Consider the following 19,769-nt stretch of genomic DNA (forward strand, 5'->3'; position numbering starts at 1 on the left):
ACGACATTTGCAGCAGACCTGAACAGTGAAGCAGTGAGCAGACCGTGAAGATTAGAAAGCAAGCAATAAAAATTAGCAATTGACAAAACATGAACGATTAATACAAAATAAAAAGAGCAAGAGCTCTTCTTTACTGCAGTAGTACCTAACAGTTGCCAGTACAGTAGCTAACAGGATGGATGAGGATTGCGAGATACAAGAAGTTTAGGTTTAGTCGGTGGACTTAACTACTACAAACCAATCTGACACTACCACGAGCCAGCAAGTAGCGGTGTCTGTTGAAGATTCTTCTTCGATAACAAACATTTACTCAATTTGTTGAGCTTAGTCGATTGGTACACAAGGCCCAAGGTTTGATGGTTTCTATACATTTATTTTATAAGAAACGTAAAAAAATCAATCTCCCCTCTCCCTTGGGAATTTTCTACGCGCGGTTTCAAGGCCAATGAGGTTGCAACGATCTTCGTATCTGGGAAGATTGTAGGGATCGCCCCTAGGTAGGAGGCGCAGCGCAAATCGCACAAATTTACACTGAATGCATTCGATGCGTTGAATACCGTTCTTCTAGAAAGGAGCCCAAACAACTGCGGCGTACTCCGGTGTGGAACGCATAAGCGAGCAGTACAACGTTAATGAAATGCTTATGGGGTTTCTCATTGGAAAACCCCGGGCCAGTAGATTGAGCTGGTGTTGCATTTTCTAGCAGAAGAGCAGGCGTGTTTCATTCCCACTGCTGCTAGAAAGTGCAAAACCACTGCAATCTACTGCCCCGGTGTTTTTCAATGAAAACCGACATTAGTAACCACAAAAATGAATCCTAGATTCCCTTTGAAGATATAAAAGCAATGTGATCCCAAATGTAAGCTTGGAATCCAAAAGAACGCTTAAACCTTTCAGTGCAGTTTCTCTTTTTAATTGGTTTTGCAAGATAATGTAATCGAATGTTACAACGGAGCGTTTTCATACAAACGTTATCACTGAACACTTTGAGGCATTCAAAACTATCCTATTGGTCATGCACCAATTAGCGAAATGTCTAACTGAGATTGCAAAAAGAATGCATCAGAATAGCTTTTAACTATGTAGAACAACTTATAATCATCGGCATAAAACACCTTGAGGAACTTAATCAATGAATCCAGATCGTTTAAGTATAGGAGGAAGACATAAGGACCGATATGGCTGCCTTGAGGTGGGCCGGACGTTACGTCAAAGGATGAAGATAAATGATTCCCAATTTTAACAGATATTTTACGACCTAACAAGTAAGATCGGAGCCATTCCAAAATTCCCTCTCAACAATAAAACAATAGTTGACCACATTTCGCACTGGATTAAAAAATTGGTCCCAATCTTTTAAGCACTATCCGGAAACATAATCATAAGAAAACATTAACGCTTTCTTTTTTTCTTTTGTTTCAGGTAAGAACGGATGCAACCTTATGAACTTTTATCACGTTATGAGTATGTACAAAAATCTTTATTAGTCTTGCTAATATATGCTATGTCTAGTTCCATTAATTTGGAATAATTCATTGCAGTTTTTATTGAAAACACATGGAATTAGGTAATATTGTTAGGTGATGTAACCGACATTATTACAACTCTCGCAAGATAAGCGTCGAAATTCACATAAATTTACATTTAAGAACATGTAAAATACCGATCGTTCACAATTCTCCAGTTTATACTGTCATATTTTATACCACAAGAGACAATATATATTACTTTACATGTCACCATCCCCAAAATTCTATTAGCAGACAGAAGAATTCAACGCGTCAAATGTATCACCTATCCACCTCTCGGTTTAAATTCCACCCACACACCATTCTTAGCCTGAATTGCAAAAAGATTTTTCAACATCTCCAAAGGAACCTGCGTTTTCTCGGTCGGCTCCAGGCTAAAGTCCTTCAGCAGATAGTATATAATCAACTTCACCTCCATCAGCGCCAATCGTGAACCGATGCAATTCCTCGGGCCCACTCCGAATGGTAGATAGGCTTCTGCATTGATCTTCGATCGATTTTCCTCACTAAATCGTTCCGGATCGAACTTTTCCGGGTTCGGATAGTACTTTGGATCGCGATGAATGGCAATCGTTGGGATCCAAATCGTTCGTTCTTTCTCGATAACGAAGCGAGGTCCAACGCCGTCGTCATAAACGTAGTCTTTGGTGCAAAAGCGATCGTACACAGCAACTGGTGGCCACTTACGAAGCGCTTCCGAAACTACCATGTCCATGTATTCCATTTTCTGGAGGACTTCGTAACTTAAAGCAGCGCCATTTAATGATTGATTGGTTTCAACAATTTCCTCGTGCAGACGATTCTGAACGTCTGGGTTGATTGTTAGTTCATAGGTCAAAAAGCACATAGCGGTTGAAACTGTGTCGAATCCTGCTAGGAAAAATAGGAAACACTGTGCAATCAGCTCGTTCTCGGTCCACGTTCGAGAATGTGTCGTTTTTCCAACATTTGACTCTTCTACGGTGGCAAAGCCCGCATCTTTCAGATCTTGTTCGTCCTTTAGATGCTTTAACCGTCCTTTCCGAACTTCCATTAGCATATTAATCATATCATTACGAATAATTTTATGCACTTCTCTTTGCTTCATGTTTTCAACTATCATTTTCTTAAAGTAGTCCGCCAGGTTTGAGTCCAAGAAATCAACTCCCAATTTCTGCATTAAACGAGGCATACTCCTCAACATTAAAAACTTAATAAGCATCATAAAAGATTGAAAATTCAGCATCTGCTTTCCTTTCAAATAGAACTCATTATCACGATCTTTCAACGAATTGACCTCAATTCCAAACGCGACCGTTGCGATCACATCGTTTCCAAACCGCGAGAAAGTATCCTTCATTTCGAACTCCAAAGTTTTCCCAGCTTTCGCTTCCGAATTGTAGAAATCCACCATTGACCGAGCACGGCTCGCCACCAACTCAAACATATATCGCATTTTACTCCCGGTAAACGCCGGACTCAGCGTCGACCGCATATCTCTCCACTTCTGACCACGCAACGCAAACAACGAGTTACCGAACAGACTCTCTCCACCGACCTCATCCTCCGGTGCGCCACTGATCAACATCGGAGTGTGATCCGTAAAGAAGTCAAAGTCTTTAACAGCGATCTTCTTAATGACGTTCACATCGCGCAGCATAAAAATCGGCTTCATGAAGTCGTAAATGCCTACAATTCTGGAAACAAATTACACTGTTAAAGATAGTTCGTAATCGATTGCTTACCGCCCATCCGAAACTTACTTGGCCTCTGGAAAGGCATTGTACAGCATTTTGAAGTGCGACGTTACGTCGCTTCTGCGGAACATAACCGGACCGGTGCTGCCGACGAAAAACGTCGGCTTGATACAGGGGACCGGTTTCGACAGGAAGTATTCATAGCTTTTCGACATATAGTAAAATAGCAGCAGGATAATGGCGCCGATGGCAGCCGCCGTTAACAAATTCACTTCCATCGTGACCGTTGTTGTTACCTCGCTACGGTCTTTGAAGCACTGAAACTTCTATGCATTAATTTTGTGAAAAATATTTCGCAATGAATTTGGTAGATAGTGTTATCTCTTACCTTTTGTGGCGACCGGTTCGAACTTATCAGGTTAATGTACCTTCCTTATAAGGTGTGCGATATGAATGCGGGTATGATTGATATTTATCTGATTTGATTGTGGGAATTAAAATGTGCTTTAGGAAAGTCAATCCGAGTAAATTCCCTCACTTTCATTTAATTCTATCTGCCAGTCTGCTCGCTTCTCGGACTCGGAATGGCATTCGGAAAGCATCGAAGAGATTCTACTAATGAGAGCGAGTCGGGGTGTGATTCGTACCTCGTTTAGCTACAACTTTGCATTCGATAATACAGTATGCGCCATAAAAAATGTTGAAATTTTTCTTTTCAAAATCAATGACCTGCCATTCCTAGTAGTAGTATCGGAGACGAAATCTATTAAAAATGATTTCGATTACTACTTGTAATCTTCATCAGTGTTTGACTGATACAAACACTGAAGAAAATTACAAGTAGTAAATGAAATACCAGGTATCTGTTAAATAGAGACTATAAACAAACATAGTGGAATTAAATGGTAGAAAAACATATATAAAGTAGTATAAAGTATAAAGTAAATTTTCGTTTCAAGCAGAGATATGGCAAAGTGCATTCGCATTGGCTTGTACAAGTCGTTTTCATTTGAGCACAACTAATGTTATTGTGGTCAAGTCGGCTGCCAAATACTGATGAGATGAAATCGAAACGGTAATCCCTTCTTACTAAATCTGTATATTGTTCCCTCCTGCACTGGATGATTTTAACCAATTGTCTCCTTTGAGAGAGATATATTGTAAAATTTTCTTTAGGGAAAGACATATAGTGTTAGCAGAACTCCACCATCTGAGTCGAGTTTTGAAGCCATTTCAAAACTAATCTAGATAAGAAAGGCAAAAACGAGCAAAAAGTACGCAATTATAGTTATTAACAGCATGCAGCTCGCGAATTCTTTAAATCCACTGTTTTTATTATTGGCGCATACTGTACAGTAGCAAAACTTGTTTTTTTTCCTTTGAATAGCATGTGTCTGGACATCAATGATGAGGCAGTTCGGGAATAGAACGCGAACAGTGACTGCGAGTCATGTGTAGCGTTTTCAGAATAATCCCATCAAACTGGTCGCTGGTCAATTTCAACTTATTGCCTCTGGCAAACGGTTGCTTCGAAAATTGCGCAATAAAGTGTAATAATGGGTATAGTTTCGTTTCGGGGATTTTTGTTAATAAAACTATGGCTTGTATTGGTACGGCAGAGTACGCCCATTACTTCTATATCCGATCAAATGATTTGTCGTGTCTACAGTCTACCTTTCAATGTAGGGCCCCTGTTTAAAATCCGTTAAAGTGGTTCACCTATGAAACTTTATCGAAAATTGGGAAGTTATGTATATTATCGCATGTATATTTTGCTAGTCGAATGAGAAGCACATTGATGCGCGGTCAGACGGTGCAGTAAGAAGGCAAACTAAATCTTCGTAACCCATATTTTGTTGCGCATATAATTTTTGTTACTCAGCCTTATTTTGTTTATTTATTTATTTATAATTGATATCAACAGACACAGTGTGGTCCTAATGATAATTTCTTAATCTATTTAAAAAGTCAAATTGTAATCTGCTACGTGGAATGTGAAGATCGAACTCGGCTGACACTCTTTTTTTATTTTGATTATAGAGGTTTTAACCTTAAGGTCATTCGCCTCTTCGGGTTAGAAAAATCTCTTATGAAAATTTCTAACCCTATGTGCGGGGTCGGAACTCGAACCCAGGTGCGCTGCGTACAAGGCAATCGATTTACCAACTACGCTACGCCTACCCCCCGGATGACACTCTGTTGAAGGTCCGCTGCAAACCAATGATGGCACCGTTTACTCCATAGTTAGTCCGGCGAAGAGGTAATCGGAGGAATAAATTATTGCGAAGGGCGAACGTTCATATTTATCACACTGAGAAGCTCGGGGCAGTCAATTCGATCTTGCAAAATATCCGAAATCGTCAAAGCACGGAATAGATCCCGCCGCACTTGCAATGAATCGAATCCAATAAGCAAACCCCGGCTTTCGTAACTTGGCAGCTAGTGAGGGTTGCTCCAAGGCAATCGACGAAGGGCAAACCGAACAAATCTGCGCTGTACTGTCTCAATTCGATGGACACCGTTAAGATAATGAGCGTGATGCCTTTGCGACAATATAGCTGATATGCTGTTTAAACGTCAGTTGTTCATCGAGAAAAACTCCGAGATCTTTGACACAATTCGCTCTATCAATCGTGGATTCAGCTAGACAGTAATCGAATCGAATTGGCGTTTTTTTCCTCGAGAACGTAATGACCGTACATTTCTTGGGGTTTAGGGTCATTCAGTTGAACTCGCACCATTCCGCAAAGGTTACCAGTTGGCGTTGAAGGAAAGCTGCATCAATAGTATTCCGGATTCTATGGTATAACTTGAGGTCGTCGGCGAAATATAACCGTGGTCCTTCTAAACAAAAGTTGACGTCGTTGAAATACAGAAGAAAAATCAATGGACCGAGATGGCTGCCTTGTGGAATACCAGATGAAGCAAAGAACTCTTCGGATACACAATCACCTATCTTGAATGCTAGACGACGATCATTGAGATACGATTGCATCCAACGGAGAATATTATTACACCAAAGCCAAGTCTATCCAACTTTGCCACTGCAATCAGGCCTGTAGCCAGGATTTTGTTTCGGGAGGGGCTTGAAAATTATTGCATAAATGTATAAATTCTGATGACGAGATAGTCACAGTAAACTGAATGTAATTATGAAATGTTCTTAGTGAAAACAATTCCATAACTAAGACAATAGACACTAAAAAACCCTAAAAATATGATGTCTGTTACAAGAAAAGCTATAGTGCATCGACGAATTAAATTTGATTATTATTAGTTTATAAGTTAGAAATTTCTCTCAAGATTCTTCAAGAGATCAAAGTATTTAGGGCTGATTGAAAATGCTACGCATTCTAGACTACACGTTTACAAGGTGTAGAAGACGCTAAATTGGAATGAGTACTAAAATATCCAAAAACCCGCCTAACGAAACTTTACCCGCATTTGCTAAACAGGAGAACGAAACCAACGTCAAGGTTGTCTCCATGGATAGGAATATATCAGTGTGAAATCCAAGTTTATCGTTGCAAAGAATGTCCGAACAAAGTGAACTTCAACTCCTATTTTCATGATCAGGCTACTATTACTAGTTCTGTGACTTCATCCGAAGTATACGTTAACTCAACTTTATGAAATTTTCTGTTTAAATGATACTGAGCATGTCGTAATTATAACAATCCTGAGAAAAACACATGTTTTTTCATTTGACTCACGTGGAGAATGGGTTAAACATTATCTTCGACAATATTATCAGGCAACTGAGAATAACTATCTATTTATTTATTTAAGTAGATTCTTTTTAGATACTTTTATATCATTGGACTTTCGAATTAAAAATATCGTAGACTGATTTTCCTAGATCCCTGAAACTATAGTAAAAGTCAAAATGTAAAGTGAGTACAAAAAACTACTAATTCCACTACAATGCAAGAATAAGATCATTAGCTCATTGACACTCAGAATTTTGGAAAACCGTTGGAACTTGAGAAGATTACCTAGATTAAGTAAATATTATATTTGAACATTTGAAGGTATTATTTCGGATTTCATGGGTTTTCGGACAATGTAAAATATATATTTCTATGATTTAATCTACTAATGAAAACTACCCAGAATTTAATCTACTGAGCGAAACTGCTCAGAACTTGTTCACTAATCGAAAGAAAATTACTTAGCACTGATTAGTGAATGCTTCTAATTTACGTAAAATTAGGTAAATATATCATTGACACCACCAAAATAACATCGCACTTACATATAATTTTCAAAAGAGGATTACTTTTAGAGTTGTCTGTTTTCAAATCACAGCAAATTATCCGTTTCCTGTGAAACTTTTGCAAAACTTTATGTCAATTCGTCAATTTTGCCTTTATGTTTGCGAATATCTGATTTCTTCCTTGCTTCTCGCTCTCAATAATTATCCTTCCGAATGGATTCCATTTCTCCCAAATGTTACATTAATCTGCGAGTAAGCGATATCCGATCTTGTAGCGGAACATTGATGTTCTCATCGTCCATATATAGGAGGATCTTAATTATAGCATTGTCACACTCAACCATGTGTTTTAAGTTGTTCGAAATGAATGGTTTCGTCTGGGCCAATTTGTTGAGCGCTAAATGCCTGACATGGTAGAACTCGCTTCCGAAAGTCCAACCTCCATTTACACGTTCAGGAAATGTTCCACATTATCAATACTCGGTCCTAAGCGAATCATCAATAATTTTATAATCACCGTATTTAGCTGGAGCACCACTTCTTGCTTCTCGACAGATTACTACAGCAACAATTATAGTAACAGTTTCTTTTATTCTTTAGGCAAATTTTGTTAAAAGTCGGCGGTTTTTTAAATTCATTTTTAAAAAATTTCGGGAGGGGCTTTAGCCCCCTAGCCCCCCCTCTGGCTACGTGCCTGACTGCAATAGCGTGATTAATCTTGTCAAAGGCAGCTGAAAGGTCCGTGTAGATAGCGTCAGTTTGAAGTCCGTCCGACATGGCATCTGTAACATATGTTGTGAACGACAGAAGATTCGTAGATGTTGAACGTTTCGGCATAAATCCATGCTGAGTCTCGGAGATATACTGTTTGCAGCGGCTGGAGATGGGTTCCAACACAGCCATTTCAAACAGCTTAGGAACTTCGCTTAGCGTTGTTATACCACGGTAGTCGTCAACTACCTTTTTATCACCTTTTTTGTGAACTGGAAACATGAAGGAGGATTCCCAGAGTACGTGAAATACTCCGGTTGTTAGCGACAATTGAAACAGATGACAAAGAGGTTCAATTAGACCGGCGGAGCATTTTTTTAGAATAATAGTTGGTATACCATCTGGCCCTGCCGAAGTTGAAGCCTTCATTTTGCCAATCGCCAGTTGTACCATATTATTGTCGATATTGATAGAGTTCAAAGACTGGTATGATTGAGGTACATTAAGAGCCGCGCTTGAAACCTGGGTCGGTGTCAGTTTCTCGTTGGAGAAAACACTCGCGAACTTTTCAGAGAATAGTTGGCAAATCTCTTGTAAACTAGAGCTCATACGTCCTCCATAGCTCATCGTTGAAGGCAACCCGGATTCCTTTCTTTGCTCGTTTACATGCTTCCAGAATGTTTTAGGTTCGGACTTCAACTTACGTTGCACGTTTCAAACGTTTATTCTGTATTATGACGGATCACTTTTTTCGAACGAATGGGATTTGCATTCCTAATAACGACAGGAAAATTAAACGGATGCCAGATTCGATCGAACCACATTCGCCGTAATTCAGAGCAGAAGGCTGCCACGACGACGATGACAAGAGCATGCAATATAATTCGCAAATAAATCTTAATCTATTTTTTTTATTCAATTCGTTTATTTGATAAGGCACGTTTGCGTTAGCTTGAAGGTACCATTTTTTCATTGTTTTGCATTTTGCATTTATTAAAACTAGGGGTTACACATTTCAATATACGTACGGCTCAGATACGGATCGGCAACACACCGCGTTGCACGTGTGATGTTGTACTGTAGGTCCCGTGTTGTTGGGTCATTCGACAGATGTTTTGTCTCGTCTCGGAGTCGCATCAAACCATCGTTGGGGTTCGCTTCTGAGAATGATATGTAAAAAGATGATAGGGGCAGTTAAATCTAAGTTTTGATGTTTTTTAAAAAGTTGTATATGAGGGACATGTAGGGGGGATCGCGGCTCGCCTGTATATCTCGAACCGGGACATTGGGTGATCTTCCTCGGGCCCGAAGGGAATCGAATAGTTGAGATCTGGCATAACAGAACTCGGCGCATGCCCAGACAATATGTTCGATCTCGTGATAACCGTTGCCACAAGCGCAGATACCGCTATCCGCGAGCCCAATACGTCGGAGATGAGCGTCCAGCGTGTAGTGATTGGACATGAGCCGAGACATCACGCGAATGAAATCCCGACCCACGTCCATCCCTCTGAACCAAGGTTTCGTCGATACCTTAGGGTTTTTCGAATGTAGCCACCTTCCCAGTTCACCATTGCTCCATGAAGTTTGCAAACTTTCGAGGGTTCTCTGATGAATAATTCTGAAAAATTCGCTGAAGCTAATTGGTTTTTCATATATGTCATTTTGTAAAGCGCCCGCCTGAGCTAAAGAGTCCGCTTCTTCATTAGCTGGAATGGAGCAATGCGAGGGAACCCAAACTAAGGTAATCTTGTGCGATCTTACAGACAAAGCACGCAGGCGCTCCCAGATTTTCCCCAGAAAATATGGAATGTGTCAACACTTGTTACGGCATTTAATTAGCAAGGGACTGGAATGTGAAGTATATTTTTCAATATTAAGAGCCATAGTACTCAAGGGAGAGCAAGGAGTTGACGGGAGAAAGTTTAGAAAAGCGTGGAAGGATCATATATGCAAGCTTAGAGCTTACCGGCGACTTAACTTTTTGTCTGCTACCGTAGGAGTCAAGATCTTTTGGCATTAGACATGCGAATCACCTGAGTCTACGGCATGTCGGTAGCTGGCTGGCAGCCCGTCATCCCGGAAGGTCATATACGCGGCGGCCTTCTCCGCCTACACGTCTGAGCACTCTTTGTCCCACCATGGATTGGGAGGACGCCCGCGAGAGTTCGTGGCTGGTACGCGTTAAGTCTGAGCTTGAATCGCGGTATCGAGAATAAAGCCAGCCAGGAACTCTTCCTCCGGAGGAAGCTCTTGAGTGGACTCGATTTTGTCGGATATCGCGGAGGCGTAGCTCTTCCAATCAATAATTCGTGTGAGTTCATACGAATCATTGATTGTATTCGGTGGCACTGAACCGTTAGCAATATTAATTACGATTGGCAGATGGTCGCTGCCGTGGGGATCAGAGACTACCTTCCACATGAAATCGAACCACACCGATGTTGAGCAGAGAGATAGGTCTAAGGCGCTCGGTCGCGCTGGAGGGGCAGGGATCCGTGTCATTTCACCCGTATTCAAAATGGTCATATGTAGGTGGAAGCAATGCAAAGGTCTTTGCCTTTAATTCTGGTTTGGCAACCAACAACTTCAATACCTGGTGTCGAGGGGAGGTCGATTCGGTAGAAATAATAGCACTTTTTGATCCCCAAAAGTACTCCTCAGTGAGAGTCTTCTCGAACCATACGAATAATGTTAAAATCATGGAAGTTTAGGTCTATTTCTGAAGTAAGCCATGTTTCGCACAATGCAAATGCATCGCATTTCAAGTTATTTAGTAAGATTTTAAAGGGATCGATTTTCGGAATAATGCTTCTGCAATTCCACTGTAGAACAGTGATTAAATCCGTGACCTCGTTCGATGAATTAGCCATCGAATGATGCGATCGCTGAAAGGAGGGGCCATTTCGCAGTGAACTGCATCAAAAATGTTTTTACTACGGGGAGAAAGCTTATCAAGATACTTTTAAGAGGGTCAGAAATATTTAGTGCTGTAAAAATACGGTCCACAATGTCAGAGAAATTTATTAAGCCAGCAATGGTTTCTTTCTATTGCATTGTGATCATTCAAAAGTGGGATATGGGAAAACTTAGGGTTTTTGATGTTCCTGGAAGTGCTGGGAACTCCTTTTTTGAGCTCAGGTTTCTGAGACCAGGAGCGACTTGCTTCGGTTTTGCACCAGTACTTTCTTGAGTAGTTATATTAGGGGGGCATGAGATACACCTTTACGACGAAGCTTGGGAGAGGAAATGTTCCTCCTTTTTCTATCGCTTATAGGCAATATTCATAGAGGCCGGTGGCGTAGCTATCTTAAGCATTTCGGAAAAAGATCGCTTAGAGCGTCCCTGAAGGGACATGTCGGAAGATCATGTGGGTTTCCCCCACAGTTGAGACGCTTTTCGAGATCCCTTCCACAGGAATCATCCGCATGATTCACACCGATAAGCATTAGAGCGAATTTTCGATATTTTTGTCACGGCCCAATACTGGTCCGTCAGAGCTCGAGGAATCTGTAATAGATTCAAACACTTTTTGTCTTTGGTCCGAAAGAAGATCACGAAGGGTCCAGTGGCCGAGCTTGGATATACTTTGAGCCGGAGAGCCGATTTTGTTTCGACATCCATCTCACTTTGAGGTGAACCGCCGTCAGAGGAAGTAATTTTTGCACGAGCCTATTGACCAGTGCACGTTTGGAGAACCAAGAAGGGGAAACGTAAACTAATACTTAACTTGTGTATGTAACGGTATCCAGACGACTTACTAGAAGAACACTGCTTCACTGGTCACTGGCCGGCTAACTGTACTCAGAAACAGAAACACAAAAGAAGGGGAAAGATACCTCGAAGAGGCGGAGAGTGTGCAAAATAACCTTGAAGGTGGATTAGCACTATTCTTTGTCGCTATACAATGCACGGACTGGCAAAACACTAGTGTCCCGACCGAGCGCTCTAAAATGAATGAAAAAAGGATGTTCTTCAAGCTTTACACAAAACGATACAGTCCGCAGTGGAAGAAATACGACCAAAAGGGCAATTAATTGGAAGCCGCTGAAAAAGTATGACAATATATACACCAAAAGTTGCGGATTTTTTTTATAAAATAAAATGCAATCAAATTTGTTCACCGCACGCACTTGTGACCGGAGATATGGGGCTTTGAATATTACCGGTTTTTATCAAATATGAGGTCTACTTAAGAAGCCGCAGTAAAAGTACAAAGAATTATATCCTTAAAGTTAAGGAAAACTCTTACGATCAAGATGCAATCAAATTTGTTCACCGCACGCACTTTTGACCGGAGATACAGGGCTTTGAAAATCCGAAACATTACCGGTATTCATCAAATCTGAGGCCTAATTCAGAAGCCGCTGAAAAAGTTCAGAGAATTATACCTTCAAAGTTGCGGAAAACTCCGGGACATTACTGGATCGTTAGAGCTTTCCGCAACTTTGAGGGTATAATTCTTTGTACTTTTACTGCGGCTTACGAATTAGGCCTCAGATTTGAAGAAAACCGGTAATGTTCCGGATTTTCAAAGCCCCATATCTCCGGTCACAGTAGCGTGCGGTGAACAAATTTAATTGCATTTTATTTCCTAAAAAATTCAGCAACTTTTGGTGTATATATTGTCATAATTTTTCAGCGGCTTCCAATTAATTGCCTTTTTGGTCAGGTTTCTTCCACTGTGCCGTCGTTTATGTAGGGTTGACATTAGTACTGGTTGCCATCTGCTGGTGCCATCATGCTGGCAACCAGCACGCTACCAGTATAATGTAAAACGCATGCCATCTGCTGGTTCCAGCTGCTGGCAAGCATTTACATTATGCTGGTAGCGAGCACTAATGTAAACTGGGTATTTATCCCGGACCTGATGAAGTTCCTGCAGCAGAACTCAAGAAATGGCGTAAGTCTTTCAAATCCTCTCTCAGCCCACTGTTCAATCGTTCTAGGCAATGTGGAATTTTCACCGACAGCTCGATATCATCTTTCATGTTTCCGGTGTTTCAGAAATGATACAAGGGCTATGTAGAATCGCTTCCCTGTATGCCTGCTTCATAATAGAAATCGCCATATATGATAATCTTATGTTTAATGTCAAAGGTTATATAACAACGTCCCAAAATGAATTCTTTCCGGGTGGATCTTTAACTACAAACCTGCTGGAGTTTACCTCGCATTGTTTGCGTGCCATAAATCAACGCTTCCAAACTTCCAATTTGATAGAGTCGATCACTTTCTCGCCTGGTTTGACGACTTGACAACATTTCCTCTTATGCCGCCGCAGAATGCGTTGCGTTGAGTTGTGCCGATGATTTTGGTGGATTACACACTGATTTCATCATGTATGACTGCTATCTAATAAGAATTGCTTAGGAAGTGGTTAGTAGGAATTCATACCAATCCGACCCATATTAAAACCTCAACACATGATAACCATCATTGCTGGCCCCCCACCTCCATCGTTCACGGGGAAGGATAAAGGATAAGGTAGACGGGAAGGGAAGTGTTGATGCTCCACCTACTAAACGGAAGGACGACGATTCTTCAGACTCTTCCATATGTGTCGCGGAGTTGATGGTTGGGAGGGGTATAAGGTTTTGGATTCGCTGCAAGCAAGCGATGCGACCTGTAAAGAATATTTTATTATGTAGTTGTTTAGTTAGTCTTTGAGTACACGATCACTCGAAAAAGAAAAGATCTTGTTTCGTTTTTGGTTCTTTTTAAACTCTGGGCAGCCGGCTACCGAGAGTACCCTATGTTTCCTAAACAAAAGCAATTTGAACTCCACACAGCCGACCGTGGGAGTATCTACGTAATGGGCCGGATCACTATCTGTTGTAACAGTATTTAGACAGAATTCGCTACTTCTTCTCTACGGTATATTTATTTGGTTGAAAACTACCGAGTGATAACACGTTAAACAGACAAAGAGTTATGATATCGCGACTCGCGAGGTGTATATTTTGAGTATAATTCAAGGTATGTATTTCCTATTTTACGTACGGATGATTTGTAAAATACACGTATACAAACGATAATAACGACCATTGAAGAGAATTACAAGGAATTGTTAACCTGATACACGGGCTGGTTGGCAATAACGGAACTTGAAATTAGATTCATAAAAACAGACGCGGCGAATTTTCAGTACGTATTGACCCGCGATCATCGATACTAGTCAGATTAAAGTCTTGTTGTGGCTGGTTTCCGATCAGATATTCATTTTTACGGTAGTGTTTTCTTGATTAGATCTGTTCGCACCCTCTCATTCTGCTACTATCGGTAGAAGGCTGATAGCACCCAGTCGTCGCCGGTCTAAGGACCAAATTACCACGAAATTCGAAGCGAGAACGACCCGATGCTCCACAGGACCGATGAATCCATCCCATTAACCCGGGTGTTGACGTCTGGCTAGTCTGAGGCTCTACGCTATGATCTCCCGTTTGCCTGAAAGTGGCAAGTTTGGTCTTCTTTACCTGTCCCCATGTCCGCCTACTATCTTCTGTCCCTGATATAACGCAACACCGATGTTGGAAATAAACTAAATTTTCTTTATGTATTCGTAGTTTTAAGAAATCTGTATTTTTGGCAATAAAAAAAAACTATTCTTTCCCACCTTGTATATCGAATTGTATTCCTAATTTTAAGATTGTTGTAAAAAAGAAAAAAAAAACTTATTCGAAAAACCTCGGTACGTACTAAATCCATTTAACGGCACAAATTGGTGACAGGCTAACGATCCCTTACCAAAGATTAATTTGCCAAAGAAGTTCTATCGCTCTTTTCTTACGTGATAGATACGCCCGAGTACCCGGTTGATCCCGGATGGTGAAAAATGCAGGGAAGAAAAATTGCTATACAATGTTCTTTTACACTGAAATATACTGTAAAATATTGTCGAATTAATTTAATATATGACTGGTACATTTTAACCACATTCAAATATTTTATAAACAACCTACTACAACGAAACGCTTCTTGCTACGCAGTTTAGCTACTCCTCAGCTTGAATTCCACCCACACGCCATTCTCCGCCTGTAGGGCAAACAGATTTTTCGACATCCGTAAAGGAACCTCCGTTTTCTCGGTCAGATGGAAGCTAAAGTCCTTCAGCAAATAATACACAATCAATTTGACTTCCATCAGCGCCAATCGTGAGCCAATGCAATTCCTCGGACCCACTCCAAATGGCAGATAGGCACCGGCATCGATCTTCGATCGGTTCGCCTCGTTGAATCGTTCCGGATCGAACTTTTCAGGGTTCGGATAGTACTTTGGATCATTGTGGATAGCAATGGTAGGAATCCAAATAGTTTGATCTTTCTCGATGGTGAAACGAGTCCCGGCGCCATCATCGTACAGGTAGTCCTTTGTGCAGAAACGGTCAGACACGACAGCCGGAGGCCATTTGCGAAGGGCTTCCGAAACCACCATGTCCATGTATTCCATTTTTTGGAGGATTTCATAGCTGAGAGGAGCGCCGTTCAGCGACTGATTGGTTCTTTCAATTTCTTCATATAGACGATTCTGAACGTCCGGATTGATTGTTAGTTCATAGGTCAAAAATGTCATAGCAGTAGAAACGGTGTCGAATCCAGCTAGGAAAAATAGGAAACACTGTGCAATCAACTCGTTTTCGGTCCATATTCGAGTGTGAGTAGTTTTTCCAACACTGGACTCTTCTACGGTGGCAAAGCCAGCATCTTTCAGATCCTGTTCGTCCTTCAGATGCTTCAATGAACCCTTCCGAACTTCCATCAGCATATTAATCATATCATTACGAACGATTTTATGCACTTCTCTCTGCTTCATGTTTTCAATGATCATTTGCTTAAAGTAACCCGCCAGGTTCGAGTCAATGAAATCAAGTCCCAGTTTTTGCGTTAACCGCGGCATACCTCTCATCAACAGAAACTTAACTAGCACCATAATCGATTGAAAATTCAGCATCTGTTTTCCTTTCAAATAGAACTCATTATCGCGATCCTTCAGCGAGTTCACCTCAATTCCAAACGCGACCGTTGCGATCACATCGTTTCCAAACCGCGAAAAAGTATCCTTCATCTCAAATTCTAACGTTTTCCCAGCTTTCGCTTCCGAAGTGTAAAAATCCACCATCGACCGGGCACAGTTCGCCACCAGCTCGAACATATGACGCATCTTACTTCCGGTGAACGCCGGACTCAGCGTCGATCGCATGTCTCTCCACTTCTGACCGCGCAAAGCAAAGAGCGAGTTACCGAACAGGCTCTCTCCACCGATCTCGCCGTCCGCCGCGCCATTGGTCATCGTAGGGGTGTGATCCATAAAAAAGTCGAAATCTTTCACGCCAATCTTCTTGATAGCATCCGCGTCGCGCAACATGATAATCGGTTTCATCAGGTCGTAGAAGCCCATAATTCTGGAAACAAATCACACTGCATAAGACTCAATATCTTGCCCCACCTATTACGAACTCACTTGGATTCCGGAAAGGTATTGTACAACGATTTAACGTGAGTCATAACGTCTTTTCTGCGGAGCATCATCGGACCGGTGCTGCCAAGGAAAAACGTCGGCTTTGGGCAGGGTATCGGTTTCGACAGCAAGTATTGGTAGGTTTTCGACATATAGTGAAATATCAGCAGGATAATGGCGCCGATGGCTAGCGCCGTTAGCAAGTCCACTTCCATCGCGCCTCTGTTGCGTTGTCACTTCACTGCAATCTGAGAGGTACTGGCGCTGCTCAGCTTTAAAATTCGAATGATTACCTTGCTATTTATTTTGTAGATAGTGTTATCACCTACCTTTTTGTGATGATCGGCACTAGCGTATCAGGTGTAAACTCATGTACCTGTCCTATGAGGTGTACAAAATTAATGCATGCGAGCTAGCTCCAGCAGCGGGATTTATACTCGACCGGGTTCGCGGGGGTCGCGTACGAGAAATGTATGTGTCTGATCAACGCCGGAGATACTGTGCGAATGAGCCTGTTTCATTCATCGTTTGCCTACTAGTGTGAATGCGACTATGCATCGACCAACCGGTGTCGGTGAAGCCACAATGAAGCAATCCTGGAGTAAGCTCATGCAATAATAGTGGTAGTCTTTTGTATGTACATACATACATAGGGTTTGTCACTACTATCTAACAAAACTTAATGAAGATTCATTGGTCAGTTTCAATACGGCGTGTGGCAAATATAATTGTTTCGAAGACTGACCAGTAGGGTGTTATAATGGATAGCGTTTACTGTCGGGGATGTTTACTCAATTAAACCACAGATAAAAGACTTCCATTTGAGCATAGTTTATACAGTTGAACTAATGACATTTTCATTTTTGACATTGCGATACACCGATATAATTATTGAAAATTGGATGTAATTCGTCTATCTGTTGTCTGTTTCAAATCACACCAGGTATAGCACCACGCAAAAACGGAAATACTACAACATCCGTTGAAATACTATTGCCACCTTGCCAGTATATCTCGAGCGACCGGTCGTTTTGAAATTTCCTAGCGATCAGCTGTCAATTCAAGCAAACTCAGTGGCGCATCTGATGGTTAGGAACTTATCATTATATAAATCATTAATTTAAACAGAACTCAAACTATCAAAATGGACGTCTGTTCTCTGTGTTAAAACTGAAGTTTGAATATGGACCGCATAAAATTCCCTTACATTTATGCTTTAAGATGTGCTACGATCGATGTACCATTGGAATATTATTACTGGTAGCGATTTAAATTATAACGTAGTTATCCCTATTCTTGATTTGTGACAACTTGATAGTCGGGGAGTGGGCGTAGCGTATTGGTAAATCGATTGCCTTGTACGCAGCGCACCTGGGTTCGAGTCCCGACCCCGCACATAGGGTTAGAAATTTTTCCTAAGAGATTTTTCTAACCCGAAGAGGCGAATGACCTTAAGGTTAAAACCTCTATAATTAAAATAAAAAAAACTTGATAGTGATCAGCCAACTGTCTGGATGTAGAAATTATCGGCGAGAATCATTGACATGGTGAAGTCAGCAGAAAATATTGATTTTGCGAAGAAAATGTTCAACCTAAAAAAATCTACAGAATCCAAGAATACTTAGTAGGAACAAAACCTTTATTATTAATTCTGTTAAGACAGATGTCTTCCGATTAGTTATGACATTCCACTAAGTCGCTCAAAAAGTTTTGAATTTTGTAAAACAATTATAGATGAAACCTTTCATTTCAGATATAGGTAAAGACCTTTCGAAAGCACATTTTTTTGTTGCCACGTTTTACACTTCTTATATTTCTTCAAGTAATAAACCAAAATCAAACTCAGATTAATCAAATTCGATCGAATAGAAATTATTTTATTCCAAATGAGGAATTAGTATATTTAGGTCAATGCACACGGGTTCAAAGGTGGCTAAAACCCTAAAAAAATAAAATATCTTTTCGCTCAAAGTAATATTGTTCTTCAATTGAATGACTGTCGTCCGAAAGGAGCTAACCCACATTTTACATTTTTTACAGGAAATGGAAAAAAAACTTCCGCATTTCCAAATTAACATTGTTTTTATTGTAAAAATACATCATTTTATTAGTAGTTGATTGACCCACGTTGTCTGGAAAAAATAAGATCATGTACATGTGTACATGTACTACTTTTCAATTTACGAGCATTTTCGATATTCGGGGGGGGGGGGGGGAGTGGTTAACCCCGGGGGTACCTAGCGACCCAAAGGGCCTAACCCACAATTCACACGTCCTTTCCTTATCTTTCGTTCTAGAGTTATGGTGTCTTTGGCAAAGTTGTTGTGTGATATAATAACAGCGCTGCCCTAGCGATTGAATTTCGAACTGATTCCACCAAATAAAGCGCTAAGTGTCATACAGTAACTTTTCCGAAGACATCATAACTCTATAAAGAAAGATAATAATTGATTCTACGTTCTTTAACTTTGGGCTGCAAAACGGTGAGTCGACAACATAGCTTTGGTCCTCACAAGTCCCTACTTCATGCTTCCCCGGGTCATATGATTACAACGACAGCCAGCTAAGAGTTGTGTCCTTAACTGGTAGTGCAGCCTGGGCACTGTTGTCCTTCTGACTTCAGCTAGATTGAGGAGGTACGTCCCGAGCGTCTGTTCACCAAGGAGGTGCGGCTCAAACAGCGTCTGTTCTGGCATCCAGCGGCTGAGTATGAAATGCTGTATCGCGTCAGTTATACCTAAGGTGACAGCCCCACCAGAGCGACGCAGGTAGCGCGACCCCGGTAAGGTAGCCTACCGAACCCTCCCACTTACCATGAAAAGTGAAGAATAAAACAAAAAGAACGATACTTTCGGCAACCGACCCGGCTATGAAATCAGGACAACGATCGGAAACTCGGAACATGGAATGTCAGGACTTTGAATAAACCCGGACGAGTGAGTCTTTTGGCTCGCGAACTGTGAGCGTGGCTGCGATTCAAGAGGTGCGGTGGCCTAGAACTGAAGAACGTGAATTCAGGGCGGTGAATCCCATTGCCAACACTTCCTTCAAATACAACATCTACTATAGCGGCGTCGAAAAGGCAGAACTTGGGAGTCGGTTTCATAGTGATCGGCAAGCAGATGAAGCGTGTTATAAGGTGGAAACCGGTTAGCGAGCGAATCTGTGTATTGAGGGTAC

General features: G+C 41.2%; 3 protein-coding genes across 5 annotated transcripts in view; 1 reads left to right on the top strand and 2 right to left on the bottom strand.

The window, feature by feature from the left end:
- LOC131693527 (sodium-dependent transporter bedraggled) overlaps positions 1-19,769 on the top strand; it is a 346,814-nt gene that overhangs the window by 137,174 nt on the left and 189,871 nt on the right. The gene's annotated exons all lie outside the window — the stretch shown is intronic.
- On the bottom strand, positions 1,508-3,810 carry LOC131693537 (probable cytochrome P450 9f2). 2 transcript variants are annotated; one of them, XM_058981445.1, is made up of 3 exons: positions 3,594-3,810; positions 3,272-3,522; positions 1,508-3,205 (listed from the first exon to the last, which is right to left on the bottom strand). In XM_058981445.1, the coding sequence occupies exons 2-3, from the start codon at positions 3,481-3,483 to the stop codon at positions 1,795-1,797; spliced, it is 1,623 nt and encodes a 540-aa protein (XP_058837428.1). In that variant the 5' UTR covers positions 3,484-3,522; positions 3,594-3,810; the 3' UTR covers positions 1,508-1,794. The 2 variants fall into 2 exon arrangements, with proteins under 2 accessions (XP_058837428.1, XP_058837429.1); XM_058981446.1 differs by having other exon boundaries at positions 3,272-3,531.
- LOC131693536 (probable cytochrome P450 9f2) lies at positions 15,025-17,093 on the bottom strand. The gene is made up of 3 exons (XM_058981444.1): positions 16,919-17,093; positions 16,593-16,861; positions 15,025-16,533 (listed from the first exon to the last, which is right to left on the bottom strand). Exons 2-3 carry the CDS (start codon positions 16,802-16,804, stop codon positions 15,123-15,125), a joined length of 1,623 nt encoding a protein of 540 aa, XP_058837427.1. The 5' UTR covers positions 16,805-16,861; positions 16,919-17,093; the 3' UTR covers positions 15,025-15,122.

The sequence above is a fragment of the Topomyia yanbarensis genome, chromosome 3, assembly GCF_030247195.1.
Source record: "Topomyia yanbarensis strain Yona2022 chromosome 3, ASM3024719v1, whole genome shotgun sequence".
Lineage (NCBI taxonomy): Eukaryota > Metazoa > Arthropoda > Insecta > Diptera > Culicidae > Topomyia > Topomyia yanbarensis.

Coding starts and splice junctions, on each gene's coding strand:
- LOC131693537 (XM_058981445.1), bottom strand. CDS start 3,483: ATGGAAGTGAATTTGTTAACGGCGGCTGCCATCGGCGCCATTATCCTG. Junction 3,206..3,271: donor AATGCCTTTCCAGAGGCCAA/GTAAGTTTCGGA, acceptor ATTTGTTTCCAG/AATTGTAGGCATTTACGACT.
- LOC131693536 (XM_058981444.1), bottom strand. CDS start 16,804: ATGGAAGTGGACTTGCTAACGGCGCTAGCCATCGGCGCCATTATCCTG. Junction 16,534..16,592: donor AATACCTTTCCGGAATCCAA/GTGAGTTCGTAA, acceptor ATTTGTTTCCAG/AATTATGGGCTTCTACGACC.